The sequence below is a fragment of the Cnephaeus nilssonii genome (genome assembly GCF_951640355.1).
Source record: "Cnephaeus nilssonii genome assembly, chromosome: 6".
Classification (NCBI taxonomy): domain Eukaryota; kingdom Metazoa; phylum Chordata; class Mammalia; order Chiroptera; family Vespertilionidae; genus Cnephaeus; species Cnephaeus nilssonii.
In genome coordinates this window covers 101,356,867-101,376,135 of record NC_137077.1, presented here as the reverse complement: position 1 = coordinate 101,376,135, position 19,269 = coordinate 101,356,867, and the positions used below count along the sequence as shown (strand labels likewise).

General features: G+C 42.3%; 1 protein-coding gene across 1 annotated transcript in view; it reads left to right on the top strand.

Annotated features, from left to right (window-relative positions):
• Nucleotides 1-7,054: 7,054 nt before the first annotated feature.
• Nucleotides 7,055-19,269, top strand: part of PARP4 (poly(ADP-ribose) polymerase family member 4) — a 132,226-nt gene continuing 120,011 nt past the window's right edge. The window contains 6 exon segments of the mRNA XM_079773967.1: nt 7,055-7,115; nt 9,579-9,711; nt 15,224-15,425; nt 16,282-16,348; nt 17,250-17,325; nt 18,940-19,053. Of these exon segments, the coding sequence (XP_079630093.1) occupies nt 9,580-9,711; nt 15,224-15,425; nt 16,282-16,348; nt 17,250-17,325; nt 18,940-19,053 (591 nt within the window). The 5' untranslated portion in view covers nt 7,055-7,115; nt 9,579.

Sequence of the window (19,269 nt, the reverse complement as noted above, 5' to 3'; positions counted from 1 at the left end):
ATTCTCTGTGCTTCCTGGACTTATAAGTTTATTTCTTTCTCCAGGTAGGGGAAGTTTTCTGTCATTACTTCAAATAGGTTTCAATTTTTTGCTCCCTCTCTTCTCCTTCTGGCACCCCTATTATGCAAATGTTGGTACACTTCAAGTTGTCCCAGAGGCTCTTTACACTATCTTCATATTTTTGGATTCTTTTTTCTTTTTGCTTGCTTTTCTGATTGGGTGTTTTATGATTCCTTATATTCTAAACTAGAGGCCCGGTGCATGAGATTTGTGCTCTGGGTTTGCCGGGGGGGGGGGGGGGTGGGTATCCCTCAGCCTGGCCTGTGCCCTCTCACAGTCCGGGACCCATCGGGGGATGTCTGCCTGTCGGCAGTCAGACATCCCTCTCACAGATGGGGCTCTCGCAATCCAGGACCCTTTACTCCTTACCACCCACCTGCAGTGGAGGTGGGAGAGACTCTTCCCACCGCCTCTGATGCCAGCCGTGAGCCTGGCTTCTGGCTGAGCAGTGCTCCCCCTGTGGGAGCACACTGACCACCAGGGGGCAGTTCCTGCATTGAGCATCTGCCCCCTGGTGGTCAGTGCGCATCATAACAACCAGTCAGTCCACCATTTGGTCAATTTGCATATTACACTTTTATTATATGGGATTGCTGATTTGTTTCTTGGCATCATCTACTCTACTGCTGATTCCTTATAAATTATTCTTCATTCCAGTTATTATATCCTTCATTTCTGACTGGTTCCTTTTTATGGTGTTTATGTTCTTTTTCATGTTGTTGAAGTTCTCACTAAGTTTTTTGAGCATCCTTAAACCATTCTTTTGAACTCTGTATCTGGTAGTTTGCCTCCATTTCATTTAGTTCTTTTTCTGGAAATTTTTCCTGTTCTTTCATTTGTGACATGTTTCTTTGCCTCTGCATTTTGACTGCTTCTCTGTGTTTGTTTCTATGTATTAGGTAGAGTTGCAACATCCCTTGGACTTGGTAGGATGACCTTGTGTAGCAGGTGTCCTGTAGAGCCCAGTGGCACAGCCTCCCCAGTCACTTGAGCTGGGTGCTCCAGGTGTGCTCCTGTGTGGGCCTTGATTGCTGTTGGCATCACTGGGGGGATTGAAGCCCATGCCAATCGGCTGTGAGGACCAGCTGCAACTATAGCAGAGAAGCTGCTGTGCAAGAGACAACCCTATGGAGCACCACTTGCTTCGATGGGGCTTTGGTGCTCACCAAGTCGGCCCCCTAAGTTTGTCACTTGTGGAGGTGGTAGGGCTATAATCTGGCATGGTCTGCAGCTGTCCACTGGGTACCCTGACTCCCAAGAAGTGCCAAGTCAGTCACTCGGCACAAGCTACAGAGTGATCTGCCAATGGCTGAGGTCGGAGGTGTCCAGGAGAGGCCAAGCTGCAAATCAAGGCTGGCTGCCATTAGTCATTACTCAGACTCACTCCCTCTGAGCTTGTGTAGTAGGTGTTCTGTAGTGGTGGGGCAGCAACTTGAATGGAACCAAAATCATATGGAGAGGAATTTCTGGTCTGGCTTCTGGGTAAGAGCTTGGGGATAGCTTTCTGCCAGATAAAAGTGCTGGCAGAGGCCATTATTCCTTTTCTGAGACCTGCCTCCTCCCAGAGCCAGCAGGCAGGCCATATCTGAGTCTTCATTAACTTGGCTCACACTGTTCACCCTGCCCTGAAACCCCACCGCACCCAACTTTCAGGCTCACCCAAGCCGTTTCAAATGACTTTTTTATATATACAAATGGCCTCTCTTGCCTCATGCTTCAGACTTTCCTAAAATCGCTGAAACATTCAGCATCTGGCCTCCAAGTACCTCAAACCTCTTGCTAAGTGGCCACACTATTTTTTTATTGAATTTATTGGGATGACACTGGGTAGCAGATTTAAGGTGCACAATTCCACAACACAGCAGCTGTACACCGTCTTAGGCCACACTATTTCTTTTTTTAAATTAAATTTAAAAAATTTTAATTGATTTGAAAGAGGAAGGGGGTAGGAAGGGAGAGAGAGATGAGAGAGAGAGAGAGAGAGAGAGAGAGAGAGAGAGAGAGAGAGAGAGAGAGAAACATGGATTTGTTGTACCACTTATTTATGCATTAGTTAGTTTTTTTTTGTATGTGCCCTGACTGGGGATCAAACCCAAAACCTTGGTGTATCAGGACAATGTTCTAACCACCTGAGACACTCAGCTAGGACCTGTTGATCTTTTCTACAAACCAACTTTTGATTTAGTTGATTGTTTTTCTGTTCTCTGTTTCATATATCTCTGCTCTAATAATTATTTGTTCTTTTTGCTGTCTTTGGATTTAGTTTGCTTATCTATTTTAGTTTTGTTGTTGTTGTTAATTCTCACCCAAGGGTATTTTGTCCATTGATTTTTTTAGGAAGTGGAAGGGAGGGAGGGGGAGAGCAGGAGCGAGAGCGAGAGCGAGAGCGAGAGCGAGAGCGAGAGCGAGAGAGAGAGAGAGAGAGAGAGAGAGAAAGAGAGAGAGAGAAAGAGAGAGAGAGAAAGATCAATGTGAGAGAGACACATCGATTGGTTGCCTCCTGCAAGTACCCCGACGGGGCCAGTGATCAAACCTGCAACCCACATATGTGTCCTTGGCCCTTTGGTGCATGGGCCAATGTTCTAATCACTGAGCAACACCAGCCAGCCTTTTTTTTTTTTTTTTTTTTTTAGTTCTTTAAGGTGTAAAGTTAAGTTGTGATTTGGGAATCTTCCTTTTTTTTAAATAAAGGCATTCACAGCTATAAATTTCCCTCTCAACACTTTCACTGCATCCTATAAGTTTTTGTTTTCATTCATTTAAAAGTATTTTCTAATTACACTTGTGAATTCTTCTTTGACTCATAAGATGTTTAAGTGTGTTTTAATTTTCACATATTTGCTATTTTTCCAGTTTTTTTTCTGTTAACTGATTTCTAGCTTCATTCCATTGAGGTCAGAGGGGATACTTTGTATGATTTCAATTATCTTTTTTTTTTTATGGCTTCCTTCTTCTTCTTCTTCTTCTTCTTCTTCTTCTTCTTCTTCTTCTTCTTCCTCTTCTTCTTCTTCTTCTTTTTTTTTTTTTTGGTTAATCTTCGCTCGAGGATATTTTTCCATTGATTTTTTTAGGGAGAGTGGAAGAGAGAGGGAAAGACAGAAACATTGAAGTGAGAGAAACACATCAATTGGTTGCCTCCGACCAGGGCGAGGGCCCTAGGAGTCTGCAACCAAGGTACGTGACCTTGACTGGGATCGAACCTGGGACCCTTTGGTCCGCAGGCCAACACTCTATCCACTGAGCCAAACGGCTAGGGCTGATTTCAATTATCTTAAATTTACTGCAAATCGCTTTGTGACCTAACATATGAAATATGTTGGATTATGTTCCATTGGAATTTAAAAAATATGTATTCTATTGTTATTGTGTGAAATATTCTACATATGTGTTTTATGTCTCATTGGTTTATATGGCCTGTTTCCTTATTCTCCTTCCTAGTTTTTCTATCTGATAACTATTAAAAGTGGGTTCTGAAGTCTCCAACTATTATTGTAGAACAGTCTATTTCTCCCTTCATTTCTATCAATTTTGCTTCATATATTTTGGGGCTCTCTTGTAACAATTAAAAAAAATTTTTTTTTTATTGACCTTAGAGGGAGAGGAAGGGTGAGGGATAGAGAGATAGAAACATCAATGAGATTAATTGGCTGCCTCCTGCACACTCCTACTTGGGATCAAGCCCATGTGTCCTGACAGGGAATTGAATCAGTGACCTCTTGGTTCATGGGTTTGATATTAGAATAGTCTTCTCTGCTGTCTTTTGGTTATTATTTGCATGGAATGTCTTTTTTCCATCCTTTCACATTCAACCTATAAGTATATTTAGACCAAAGGTGAATTTCTTCTAGATTATAAATAGATGGATCATGGTGTTTTTAAATGAAAGGAAGAATCATATTCTCTCACTTTAAATCAAAAGCTAAAAATAATTAAGCTGAGCAAGGAAGACATGTCAAAAGTTGAGATAGGCTAAAAGCTAGGTCTTTTATGCCAAACAGTTAGCCAAGTTCTGAATGCAAAGAAAAAGTTGTTGAAGGATATTAAAATTGCTACTCCTGTGAACACACAAATGATAAGCAAAATAGCCTTATTGCTGATAAGGAGAAAGTTTTAGTGGTCTGGATAGAAGTTCAAAGTAGCTACAACATTGAAAAAAGTTCTACTGTTGGTAAAATGCTATCAATTAGCATCACATGCTACAGAGAAATTGTTCATGAAAGGAAGAGTCAACCCATGCAGCAAACTTCATTGGTGTTTTATCTATATGTATAAAAGCCAAGCGACCAGAATGACTGGTCGCTATGACATGCACTGCGCCCGGCCAACCCGCCCGATGGGGGCAGGGCCAGCTGGCCAACCTCCCAATGCCCCTTTCCCCAACTGGCCCCGCCCTCGATTGGCTCCCTTACCCTGATTGGGGGTGGGGGTGGGGCTGGCCAGCCAACCTCCTGCAGCCCCTCCCCCAGCCATCTGGCCCTGATCCGCCTCGATTGGGGCGGACCAGCAGGACCCTACCCATGCACGAATTTGTGCACCAGGCCTCTAGTTTTAAGATATTGTCATAGCCACCCCAACCTTCAGCAACCACCACTCTGAGCAATCAGCAGCCATCAGTATTGAGGCAAGACCCTTCACAACCAACAAGATTACACTCACCTAGGGCTCAGATGACAATAAGCATTTTTTTAACAATATATATTTTTTACAAATTTACAAACATTTTTTAGCAAAAGTTAAAAATATTTTTAATAAAAATTTACATTTTTAAAATAAATTTACATTTTTAGCAAAGGTGGTTTTTAATTAAGTTATGTACTTTTTTTAAAGACATAATGCTATTGCACACTTAATAGATTAGAGTATTATAATGAACTCCAGGGGATCACCACTTGGGGTGTTCTAGTCAAGAATGAGAAGTGGTCATCTTTTTGTTGTTGTTGATAATCTTCACCCAAAAATATTTTTTTCCATTGATTTTTTAAAATATATTTTTATTGGTTTCAGAGAGGAAGGGAGAGGGAGAAGTAGAAACATTAATGATGAGAGAGAATCCACTGTCCCCTACAAGCCCCTGCACTGGGGATTGAGCCCACAACCCGGGTATGTGCCCTGCCCCAGAATTGAACCTCAACCTCCTGGGTCATAGGTCGACACTCAACCACTGAGCTACATTGGCCAGGCATCCATTAACTTTTTTTAGAGAGGAAGGGAGGGAGGAAGAGAGGGGGAAAGAAACATGGAGCCTGCAACCCAGGTACCTGCTCTTGAGCAGGAATTGAATCTGTGACACTGAACTGAGATCCTCTGGTATGCAGGCCCACACTCTAACCATTGAACCAAATGAGCTAGAATGAGATGTGGTCATCTTGAGGTAGTTTTATTTACTTGCATCAAGTAAAGGAGACAGGGAATTCATACCCAAACCTCTGTCTTACAGAAAGGAGGCTTAGTTGTTGCTTATATACACTATTCAGTTAATTACACATTTTCTCCTTGGCAGTTGGTTAAACTTGTTGGGCTCCTGGTCAAGATGATCCCTTTACAGCTGCATCTGCAAAATACTGTGCTACATGTTACCATTTAGCAAGAATAGCATTGTCAGAACCACCCAGATCTGAGAACCTTGTCCTATCTAATAATATAGTGTAACACAACTTTTATATGCACCGGGAAAACAAAAAATTCATGTGACTGGCTCTACTGTTGCAACAGGCCAATAAAGCAGGACACGTGGAATGAGGAAACTGAGATAGTTAAACAAACTGACAGAGCAATTTACAGCAGATACAGAAGGTCACCTCCCTAGAAATAACATCTAGGCCTCAGTTGTATTTCAGCTCAGACAAGCAGCAAAATCAGGTGGGTGACACCAGGATAAGTTTTTATAACTGACCAACCCGTGAAGCACACAGCCCTGAAGGAGCACACCTAGGAAACTGATTGACATTCTGCTGAAAACCTCCCCTGAGACCTCCCCTACGATTCCTACCTGAGAGGAAGAGATTAAGCCTCAAGACAGAGGACCCAGCCTGTGCTCACCCTTTGGGAATCAGCCCCCCACCCCCACCCCCATTCCTTTTCCCTTTGCTTCCCCCACAGGCAGGCGTCTCCTGACCTAAACCCTAAAGGACCCCGCCAGGCTTGCAGCCGGGGAAGCAATGGGCAGCGGCCCTTTCTAGGCTAACCAAGGCGCCCTTTTCTCCCTTTCCAGAGAGCTGGGGCAGCCTAGCCCAGGCCCTTCTGCTCCTTCTTCTACGCTAAGCCCTTTCTTGTTTTACTGTGCCCAGCTTAATAACTGTTCCCTCATCATCACCTGGGCTCGTGTTGTGACATCTTTACCGCACCATGTCAAGACCCCACACACAACCCTGGCCCTAGGCGCACCCCACAGGCCAGGTTCCCTTTCCCTAACTCTGTGATGCCGGCGTTATTGGGTGGTCCAGAGCCCGGCCTGCAATAGCACTGACGTACTCCGGTGGTCGGGTATAGATTCATAACCTTCCTACGTATTTTCTATGCTCATTTTCTTCATATCTGGGAAGTTTTGTTCTTTCCCTTTACTTCACCCTCTCCGGAAGAGCAGATTTGTGTTTCTAACTCCTTAGGAACACCCCAGGAACTTCAAACTCAGGAAGTCCTAAACTGAATTCATTGTCTTACCCTCCTGTCTCCCCAAATCCCAAACCTTTCCAAAACGTACTTGTTCCCAGCTCCAGGGAATCACCCTCATTTCTCAGCTAAATGGCAGCACCATCCACACACGTCCCCCAAACTCCAGCTTTGGAGTAACCCCTCATTCGCTAAATCCCGCCGGAAAGATGAAACAAAAACCCTCACCCTGGGCTGGGCGGGAAAGCACGCCCGCCTGCGCGGCCGCACCAGGCCGCCCGAGCCCCGGTCCGGTCCGGTCCGGTCCGGTCCGGCGCGGCCGGGGGGGGGGGGGGGCGGGGGCGGGGCTCCGACGGCCGGTCCGCCCTCGCCCCCGCCCAGCGGAGTGTGGAGCTGGGAGGCGCCGGAGTCAGAGCCGGGGTACCGGACGGCCGGGTCCTCTGCAGGTGCGGGGGCGCCGCGGTGCGCGGGCCGGCGGGGACCGGACGCGGGTGGGGGGCGGGGGGCGGGGACGGGAAGGGGGGTGCCCGGGTCCCCCGGAAGGAGCCTGTCGCCCCGGGGCACTGCGTGTCTGTTTCCGACGTGCCCAAGGGCGTATCTGTCTTCTGAAAGCTGGGCTACCAAGCGAGCTTTGGCCGAAAGTTCAGGATTTTGGTGGATAATCAAGGAACACCGTGAGTGCTTGGGAAAGCCGTGCGAGACAGTGACATTTCCCACCAGTTCAAGTTCAAAGTCGAAAACCTGGAAATGAGTCTAATGATCCTTGGGGGCCGAGTCGTTCAATCTCCGTCTCTGGAAAAACAGGGCGCGGCCCGGTTCAGCCTTACGCTCTGGGTGGCAAAACGGCAGTGAACGGGAAGATGTGTGGACTGTGGCGTGGGATCAAGGAGGGGTGCGCTCCGAATGGGTGCTGGTCGCAGATCCTTCCCGCGAGGACCTGGTCCTGTATCGGGGAGCACTCCTTAGCTCCGGTCCCTGTGCCCAGAGCTGTGACCCGCCTCCGAGACGGAGCAGCACCAGAGGGGAGGGGGGGCTCTCTTTTCAGGGGTTCAGTAGTCTCATTAGGAAGGTGCAGAGTTGATGCTATTTGAGTCCACATATGCAAACAGTGCCAGAGGATATTCTGTAATCCTTGGTTTTAATGGATGCGGGAGTTTTTAGTAAGCAAGCATTTATTGAGTGCCTACTGTGTGCCCTAGAGTATAGGTAAAAAGCAACAAAGCACAGCCCTCGCATGGGATCTATTCTACTAGAGAAACTAAGTGTTAAGAGTGGTTATGAGGATGGGTGTGACTACAGCTCCCCACTGAGGGCCGAGGGGAGGCTGCAGCCTGTCCTGGATCAGAGCCAAGGGGTCCAGGGAGTCTCCCAACTGCACCCACAGTTTCTGGATAGAGTGGCCAGAATTTGTGAGAGAGAAGCTGAAAGTTTCCTAGGACTTATATATAAAAGTCCATGGTTTCACTATCACATAATGTTAATTTTTAATTAGAAATTAATGCATATATATATATATATATATATATATCCTCAACCGAGGATATTAATCCTCACCCGAAGGTATTCTTTCTATTGATTTTGTTTGTTTGTTTTAGAGAGAGTGGAAGGGAGGGAGAGAAATATCAATGTGAGAGAGACACATCAACTGGTTGCCTCCCACAGGAGACCCAACTGGGGCAGGGATTGAACCTGCAACTCAGGTATGTGCTCTTGACTGGTAATTGAACCTTCAGTCCTTCCATGCGTGGGCTGATGCTCCAGCCACTGAGCCACACCACACTGGCCAGGCCACTTCTATATATTCTTTATTTATTGATTGATTTAAGGGAGAGAGAGGAAGAGAGAGAGACATCGATTTGTTGTTTCACCCATTCATGCATTCGCTGGTTGATTCTTGTAAGTGTCTGGACCTGGGATTGAACCTGCAACCTAGGTGGTCCAGGAAGATGCTCTAACCAACTGAGCTACCCAACCAGGGCAATGCTTCTATATTTGATCTGTGACCAAAATCTGTCATGTTTTCCTTAAAATGTATATTATGCCTGCCCGTGTGGCTCAGTGGTTGAACATCGACCTATGAACCAAGAAGTCAGAGTTCAATTCCCGGTCAGGGCACATGCCCGGGTTGAGGGCTTGATCCCGGGGGTTGGGGGGGCAGTGAGGAGGGTTCATGACGGATCAATAATTCTCTCTCATCATTGATGTTCTATCTCTCTCCCTCTCCCTTCCTCTTTGAAATCAATAAAAAAAATATTTTTTTAAATCACATGTCTTAAAAAAACATGTATATTATGAATCTATACCAAAGGATTTTTGGGTGTCATAATATCAGTCATAAAAGCGAGAAATTATTCTAAAACCAATATACATATTGCAAACTCAAGTAATATCTAACTTTTGTGATTATAATATGATTGCAATATCTTTTTTTTTGAAAAAATAATGCCCAACTTTCCCACAGTTTGCATGTAGAACAATTCTAAAGTCACTGTCATTTGTATTCACTGAAAAGAAAATCCTTAAAAGTTATGACTTGTGCCTCTCAGCATAACCATTATTGCTTGTCTCATTTTCGGTTCCTATAAGTGTATTCCTAGTATCACATGAGCTCACTCATCTAGGGGAAAAGATGAACAACATAGACTGAAGAACAAGAACAGCATCGATCAGACTGTCAGACCTCAGAGGGAAGGTAGGGGAGGGTGGGGATAAGGGGGAGAGATCAACCAAAGGACTTGTGTGCTTGCATATGAGCCTAACCAGTGATCACAGACAACAGGGGGGTGGGGGCATGCGTGTGGAGGGGTTTGGGATGGGAATGGGGGGGTGGTGAGGACAAATATGTGATACCTTAATCAATAAAGTAATTAAAAAAATAAGTTATGACTTGAAACTTCTTTTCCCAACAGGATGACTGTGGGAATCTTTGCAAATTGTACTTTCTGTTTGAAAGTCAAGCACTTACCTGGTCAGCAGAAGAAAAAGCTACAAACTGACATTAAGGAAAATGGAGGAAATGTTTCTGTTTTATTAAATCCACAGGTAAAATATCCTAAGAATTCTTCTATGATAGACCATTGTGCCTGAGCGGGGCGAGGGCATGGTGAGAAAAGAAGGTAGAGAAACTGGCAGCAGGGAGTCAGCGGAGGCAGGGGAAGGGACATCTCCAACCGGGAATCGCTGGAGAGAGGCAGAGGAGGGAAGACCACCCCATTCCATCTTCTCCTGTTCCTGTGAGCTGTGGGACAATCCTATATGCCATGTGAACCTGATGTTATTAGAGCACAGCCAACACCAAAAAAGTAATGTCAGACCAGCCAAATCTGTTCTCAGAGGAGAATGTGCAGCATTTGCCAAAACGCTCTAGTCCCTCACCAATATGTCAGCACTGGGGTGATACCTGTAAGGGTGGTTCTTATAGGACAGAAAAAAACCCAGGCATTGTAAACTGATCTTTGTACTGCTTATTTAAAGGTGGAAGGAAGCTACCTTCTCTCTTGAACTGTAGGACTGACAGTTTAGATATAGAATTTCACAGCTGAATGAAATCTTGAAAATAACTAAGATCACCCTGCTCTGTTTTAACCACCTCATCATAAGAACTAAAAATTGATGTTGGCTGTGGGTTTGTCATATATGGCTTTTATTATATTGAGGTATGATCCTTCTATTCCCACCTTGCTGAGCGTTTTTATCAAGAAAGGGTGTTGGATTTTGTCAAATGCTTTTTCTTGCATCAATGGATATGATTATATGGTTTTTATCTCTCAGTTTGTTTATGTAGTACATCACATTTATTGATTTGTGGATATTGTACCAGCCTTGCATCCCTGGAATAAATCCCACTTGGTCATGGTGTATGATCTTTCTACTGTAATGCTGGATTTGATTTGCTAGAATTTTGTTGAGGATTTTGGCGTCTATGTTCATGAGGGATATTGGCCTGTAATTCTCTTTCTTTGTAGTGCCTTCATCTGGTTTTGGGATTAGGGTAATGCTGGCTTCATAGAAAGAACTTGGAATTGCTCCTTCCTCTTGAATTTTTTGGAATAGTCTGAGGAAGATAGATTTTATTTTTTCTTTGAATGTTTGATAAAACTCCCCTGTGAGGCCGTCTGGTCCAGGGCATTTGTTTGTTGGAAGTTTTTTGATTAATGCTTCAATTTCCTCCGTAGTTATCAGCCTATTCAGATTTTTTGATTCTTTTTGGAAGGTCATATTTTTCTAGGAATATGTCCATTTCTTCTAGCTTGACCAGTTTGTTGGAGTAGAGTTGCTCATAGTATTTTCTAATGATTCTTTGTATTTCTGTGGGGTCTGTTGTTATTTCATCTCTTTTGTTTCTGATTTTGTTTATTTGGGTCCTCTCTCTTTGCTTCTTGGTGAGCCTGGCTAGAGGTTCATCAATCTTGTTTATCCTTTCAAAGAACCAGCTCTTGATTTTATTGATCTTTTGTATTTTTTTTTTGTCTCTATGTCATTTATTTTCACTCCAGTCTTTATTATTTCCTTCCTTCTGCTCACACTGGGCTTTTCTTGTTGCTCTCTTTCTAATTCTTCAAGTTGCAGAGTTAGATGGTTTATTATCAGTTTTTCTTGTTTTTTGAGGTAAGCCTGTAATGCTATGAACTTCCCTCTCAGGATTGCTTTCACTGTGTTCCAAAGATTTTGGATTGTTGTGTTTTCATTGTCATTTGTTTCCAGGATGTGTTTTATTTCTTCTTTGATCTCTTTGGTAACCCACTCATTGTTTAATAGTATGCTATTCAGCCTCCAAGTGTTTGAATTTTTGTGATTGTTTTTACTGTAGTTGATTTCTAATTTTATGTCATTGTGATCTATCAGAGAAGATGCTTGATATGATTTCAATCCTCTTGAATTTGGAGAGACTTTTCCTGTGTCCCAATATGTGGTCTAACTTTGAAAATGTTCCATGTGCCCTGGAGAAGAATGTAAATTCTGTAGTTTTGGGGTGGAATGTTCTAAAGATGTCAATTAAGTCCATCTGATCTAGTGAGTCGTTTAGGATTGATGTTTCTTTGCTAATTTTATGTCTAGAGGATTTATCCAGTGATGTTAATGGGGTATTAAAGTCTCCTACTATGATTGTGTTGCTGTCAATCTCTCCCCTAATATCTTCCAGTAGTTTTTTTATGTATTTGGGTGCTCCTGCATTGGGTGCATAAATGTTTACCAGAGTTATATCCTCTTGTTGTATCAATCCCTTTAGAATTATGAAGTGGCCTTTCTTGTCTCTTGTTATGGTCTTCACTTTGAGGTCTATTTTGTCAGATATAAGTATTGCTACCCCAGCTTTTTTTTCATTTCCACTTTCCTGATAGGTATTTTTCCATCCCTTCACTTTCAGTCTGTGTTAGTCCCTTGTTCTGAGCTGCGTCTCCTGTAGACAGCATATATATGAGTCATGTTTTCTTATCCATTCAGTCACTCGATGTCTTTTGATTGGAGCATTTAATCCATTTATGTTTAATGTTATTATTGATAGGTACTTGTTTGTAGCCATTTCTGTACTTTATGTCTGTGTTCCTTCCTCCCTTTCTATTTCTTCTTTTTGCAGCATTCCCTTTAGCATTTCTTGCATTGCTGGCTTGGTAGTGATAAACTCTCAGCCTTTTTTTGTACGCGAAGCTCCTTATTTCCCCTTCAATTTTGATTGATAGTTTTGCTGGATAGAGCATTCTTGGATTCAGGCCTTTGCTTTGAATCACTTTGTATACCTCCTTCCATTCCCTTTTTGCTTGATGTGTTCTGTTGAGAAATCATTTGATAGTCTGATGGGGCATCCTTTGTAGGTAACTCTCTGTCTCTCTCTTGCAGCCTTTAAGATTGTCTCTTTAGCGTTAACATTTGCCATTGTAATTATGACATGTCTTGGTGTGGGTCTTTTGGGATTCATCTTTCTTGGTACTCTCTGTACTTGTGTAACTTTTTTCTTCCCCATATCCGGGAAGTTTTCTGTCATTATTTCTTCAAATAGATTTTCTAATCCTTGCTGCTCTTCTTGTCCTTCTGGCAGCCCTATTTTACGTATGTTACTTCGTTTTGTGTTGTCCCAAAGCTCCCTTAGGCTCTCCTCCTGCCTTTTAATTTTTTTCTTTTGTTGCTGTTCAGATTGGGCTTGTTTCTCTACCTTATCTTCTAACTCACTAATTTGGTCCTCTGCTTCTTTTAGTCTACTGTTGAAACCTTCCATAGTGTTTTTGATTGTAGCTATATCACTTTTGATTTCTTCCTGATTTTTGCATAGGTTGTTGATTTTCTCATTTATCCGGTGTATGAACTGTACAACCATTACTCTGAATTCTCTTTTTGTCATGTTGCATGGTTCCATTTCACTTATTTCCTTTCTTGGTGATTCTCCTTTTTCTTCCCCCTGGGGATTGTTTTGTTGTCTCCCCATTCTAACTATCACCAGAAGGTTCAAACGCAGAGTTGAGGGGGCCTGGGCTGTGTGCAGTGGGAGCTTCGCACCACCCAAGTGTCACTGAAGAGCTCTGATACCAAAATGTGTGGCTGCGGTGGTTTGGTGGGAGCCATGCTCGCCCATGATCCGAGTCACTGGAACTCAGTGTGGCCTCGTGCATGCGCCTAGAATCATGGACCCCCCTGCAACACGCTGAAAAAGAGACCCTGCTGGAGTGTGCAGAAAATCAGAGTCACCTAGCATGTGCCAGTTGTCAGAGTCTCCCTGTGCCCACACTGAGAATCAAGTGTCAGAGTCTCTGTTTCTCGGTGCCGAGAATCAGGGTCCCTGTGTGCGCATGTGCCAAGAATTGGAGTCACTGGCTCTTAGTGTGAATGCACTGAGAATCAGGGATCCCAGGTGCATGCGATGAGAACCAGAGTCAAGTCACTGGTGCTCAGTGCTGCCTCTCATGCTGAGAATCAGGGTCCCTGGTCTGCTTGGGGGACCGAGTTGCACAGACGCCCTTTGTGCGCATGGGGTCTGGTTGTGCAATTGCACTTTGCAGGAAACAGATTCCCAGTGTCCACCCCAGGCTCAAAATCAGGTAGCGGCTGCCCTGTGTGGGCAGGAGGCCTGCTTGCACAGAGTGGGTCTAGCAGTTCCTATGCCATTGCAGCAGGCCTGTGGGGAGGGAGATAGGCTCTGTGACTCACAGAAATCTGCTGCCGGAATATCTGGATTCTTGGTGTCTGTGGGTCTGCAGCTGTGGTTGCAGGTCTTTGTCTCTAGTGACTGTAGTGTCCCGGTTTGCGTCTGAGACCAGACTGGGTGGTGCTGAGGCTAGGATCCTAGTCTCAAGCAGTTCCGTTTTTCAAGATGACGTGGCCTTTGTGCCCGTGCTGGCTGCCCCGGAGTGTCCGTGGTGGCAGTGGGGTTTTGCTGTCTAAGACTGCCTGGTTTGGCAGCCCCTTGGAAGACCTGCAGGATCTAACTGTCCCAAGCTCACACACACACACACCACCCACGTCCACACACTCCTCTATCGCTCCCTCACTTCCTCACACTCTATCCCTCCCTACCTTCTTGCCAGTCACCATCTTAATCTCATCAGGCTCTTCCCTCTCGGTGGGCTGATGGCTCTGCCCCTTCCTGGCCCACAGCCCTGGGCTTGCCAATGGGAGGAGCTGGGTTTGTTCTGTGAAGCACACGCAACTCTGGCTGGATGCTGGGTACTTCTCTGGAATTCGGTAGTTTATCCTTGAATATCAGATACCGAATGGCCCTCTTTTCTGCAGGTTAGCCACTGACCTGTCTTAGGATTTCTATGGATGATGAATAATTCATGCCTTTTATATCCTTTCAGTTTAAAGAATGCCAACACAGGTTCTCACTTTTAGAATTTCTCACATACAAGACTGCAACCTTTTCAGCAGTTGTTTTGCCAGTGTCTGTAAACATTTGAAATGTGCATACCAGCTATTATAATGAAGGAGATAGCACAATATGTAATGATGAGGAATGATCTCCAAAATAAATTGTCAAGTGGAAAAGTAGTATGTTTAGTATGCTGCCATCTGTGGATACAAAGAGGGCTGTGCACTTGTATGCATGTTGTCTACATCGAATAGCTCAGGTTCCTCTGGACAGGAACCTGGAAAAATGGTGAGGAATAAATTAACTTAATATTATAATTTTACTTTTTAGATATTCTACAATGTGCATATACTACTTATTTTAAAATAAGTGCATAAAATTGCAAATTAACAAAATAATAATTAATACCCTTTAAACCTCTTACTCCACTCCTAAGGAAAAAACAAAGTTGTACAAAGAAGTGTACATGAAGATATTCAGCACAGCATTTTTTAGAGGAGTGAAAATTTGGAAAAAACTCTAGGGTTGGTTAATCAATTATGGTACATCCATATCCATAATCTTTAAAAATTGTTGATGTAAAAAAATTTTTAATGTAGCAAGAAATTGTATTACTTATAGGAGTTTTAGAAATCTGAGGAAAATTGTTAAAATTACCTTCAAATAAGACTTTTCAAGGGTAAAAATTACAGATACAAAATAATTTAAATTTTGTTTCTACTAATGCATAATGAATTGATTATTTTTTCTTAGTGTACACATATAATCTTAGACAATGCTGATGTTCTCAGTCAGTACCAATTGAAGTCTATCCAAAAGAACCATATCCATATTGCAAACCTGGATTTTATATGGGAATCTATCAAAGAAGGGAGACTCTTGGACGTAAAGAATTACAATCCTAACAAGTCACTGGACAGCACACTACTTCCTTATCAAGAGACAAGCAGTTCTGGTAAGTATTTCATATCAAACATTTTAGTTTGTCAAAGATATTACAGACAAAGTATGGTCCAGAAATACTACCTAAAAATTAGGCTTGTTGTTATCTCAGAAAATGGGCAGCAAAATAGCAAAGGACAAAGATTACTTTAGCAAAGTAGATTTGTCACAATCAGAATGACAACAAAAAACACTGGTAGTCTCACCCTGGCTGGGTAGCTCAGTTGGTTAAAGTGTCATCCTGATATGCCAAGGTTGTGGGTTCGATTCCAGTCAGGACACATATAAGAATCAACTAATGAATGCATGACTACGTGGAGCAACATCTCTCTCTCTCACCCTCCCTCCCTCCCACCATCTCCCCTCCTGTCTTTCTCTAGAAATTGATAAAATTAAAAATTAAAAAACACACACAGATAGTCTAAGAAAACTTGATGTGTAATTTTAACTGGGAGGAGGAGGAATCTTTATGTTAAAAAGTTATCATCACAACTTAACGACTGGACATTTTATGACCAGCGTTTGGCTAAAGAAGATTTTTTCAAAAGATAATTTCTCCAAAAGTAGCATATCTCCTTTATTGTTTTAAAAATATTTTTATTGATTTCTGAGAGAGAGAGAGAGAGAGAGAGAGAGAGAGAGAGAGAGAGACATCAATAATGAGAGAGAATCATTGATCAGCTGCCTCCTGTACACCCCACACTGGGGATCGAGCCCACAACTTGGGCAGGTGCCTTGACCAAGAATCGAACCTTCAGGTTCACAGGTTGACACTCAACCACTGAGCCACGCCTTGTTAGCTCATTTTAATAAATCTTTGAGTGGTTAACAAGTGTTTTTGTTTGTTTGTTTGTTTGTTTTAATTCTAGAAGTGAAAACAGACAAGCTAAGCCTGGACAATGCCACAGAGACAGAAAACATCGTGACACTTACTAAGTAATTTACTTTTGATCATTAAGACTAGACAGAGTTTTTATAAACCTCAAGCATGGTATTAAAATGCTATTAGTATATCAGTATTTCTGGTGGTATTTTAATTTATGTTGCTTATTTAACTCTTTATTAAGTTTTTATTTAATATTTTTACTTCAGTTAGTATAGTGATAATTATTTTATCTTCTCAGTATTATACGAGATTGGATGTAATTGTGACATTGATTTGTAAAAAGAAAAATCACTGGAGATAAAATTTGGGCAGTCTGCTCACTCTGTTACCTTACTGAATAGCCTTTAGAAACACTTTGTTACTCTCTACCTGATATTTTTAAAATATAATAACAATCTTCCAAATGGAGTATTCAAGTCTGAAGCGCTACATGGCTACTTAAAGCATACCCAAGACTACAGTATTAATTAGGCATCACATTTTGCCTTATTTTACTTGTTAATAGTAGTGCTAAAAGAGAGAACAAGTATCAAAATTAAAAGTACAGATTAATAAAATAAAGGGGGCTTGACTGTAGTTCAGAGAGGTGAGTGCCTGTCTGGGGTGATATGGTGTCTCAGGGTTCATCGCAGAGTGAATGCAGGCTGCCTGTCTACGAGGGGATGTGCTTTCTTCAACACGTTGGCCTGTTCCTTTTATACCTGTGCTTTATGCCACTCCCCGCTGTCCAATGTAGACACACAATATTTGGCATCAGAGCTCTAGAATTACGTAAAGGACCTTTTGATTCCACAAGACCTTTTGGCCATTTTTAGAATTTGTAAGGAGGCATTAGGGACTTACAATGCAGTTTGAATGTAGTTGGGGGAGGTACAAGAAAAATTCTAGGAAAATCCTATGTAGTCTGAAAGTAGATTTTAATATTAAAAATTTTACTTATTCAAATTTCAGGTTTTATACAGAGAATGTTGAAATTCCTCATTTTCCTCAAGATTTTGAAGTTGCAAAATATAATATCTTGGAAAAAGTAAGAGTTTGATTCCTATTTGGAAAAAAAAGCTGAATGTCATGTGATTATTCTTTCTGTTCGATAATTTTCTTGTTGTTTTGAAAAATTGCGCATATCCTGAATAATATTTCTTAATATATGAGTTGCTTTTTAATAACCAAGAAAATTTTTACATTTAAAATGTAAGGGCCCTGGCTGGGTGTCTCAGCGGGTTAGAATGTCATCTCTGTGTGCCAAGGTTGGGGTTTGATCCCTCCTGGTCATGTAAGAAACACCCAGTGAACGCACAAACGGGTGGAACAACAGATCGATGTTTCACACTTGCTCTCACACTCCCTTCCACTCTCTCTAATTAATTTAAAATTTTAATGTTTAATTTTTTAGTGTAAGAGTAATTGCTCATAATTACTGATTAAGTAATTCATGCTCATAATAAAAATGTAAACAGTACAAAATATTAATGATATTAAAAATAAAGGTCCTGCCCAGGCTGATGTGGCTCAGTTGGAGTGTCGTCCTGTACACCCAAGTGGTGGTAGATTCAATTCCTGGTCAGGGCATATAGGAGGCAACCAATCATGTTTCTCTCTTACATCAATGTTTTTCTCTCTCTCTCTCCCCCTCCCTTCCTCTTTTTAAGATCAATTAAAAGATAAATAAAATAAAAGTCATCCCTGTTTTTAATAGTTTCTTATATTTTAAGAGTAGATTTGATACAAGTATTTACACCATCTTGAATTTCCATTACTTTTCATTTAAAAGAAAAACATACCCTGGCCAGTTTGGCTCAGTGGATAGACTACAGGGCCCTTGAACTGAAGGGTCCTGGGTTTGATTCTGGTCAAGGGCACATACCTCGGTTGAAGGCTCAAACCCCATCGATGTTTCTCTCTTTCTCCCCCTCCCTTCCACTGTCTCTAAAAATCAATGGAAAAATATCCTTGGATGAGGATTAAAAAATATAAATAAATAAAAGAAAAACAAAAAACTTTTTTCCAACATCACACAAATGCAAATTAATTTTAGCATTCAAAATGATGCTTTTTTGTATTTTTAGGTATTATAATAAAATGTAACTTGAAAATAACATTCCCTCTGTAATAAAGAAGATCTGAAAAGTGGTACAATTTAAACATATACAGATATATCTATAGTAAAAATAGGGGAAGGAAAAATACTGAAATATTAATAGTGATTAAATATCTGCAGTATGATTTCAGGTGATTTTTATTTTTACTTAGTACTTTCTATATTTTCTACATTACATTTCCAAATGAGCTTATATTAGTTTTATATCAACCTTTTTAAAAAAAAATCCTCATCTGAGGATACGTTTTATTGATTTTAGAGAGAGGAAGGAAATGAGAGAAAGAGAGAGAGAGAGAGAAAAACATCTATGGATTGTCTCCCATACACATCCCAACCGGGTATCTAGCCTGTAACTCAGGCATGTGCCCTGACCAGTAATCAAACCTGCAGTCTTTGGTGCACAAGGGGGCGGGGATGGGGGGGTGGGAAGGGACGCTCCAACCAACTGAACCAGGCAGCCAGGGCTTACCCACCTTTTAAAATGGCGTGTGCAGTTTATTGTTTAATGAATGCAATGTATGAAAGACCACGCTCTTTTTCCAGATGGGGACAGAGGGAGGTCGAGAAACGGCAGTGGTGGAATTGCAGTGCTCCCAGGACCCCGGGTACCCAGCCTTCCTCATAGTCGCACACTTCCTCCCAGATGGTGGCACTGAGGTAATGACCTTCACATCGATTCCCATGTGTTTATCCACCCTTGTTCATAACTAGTTCCCTTAATTAACATTGGCCAGTGAGCCAGCCAACCTGTTCATATTTTTTCATTTTGCCTATAAATAGGTTTGAAAAGTGGGAACGTGTTCCCTTTTGGAAAGTGTCAGGAGAGGAGAGCAAGGTGAACCCAGAGCCCTTGACCAGAGCAGCACAGGGGGC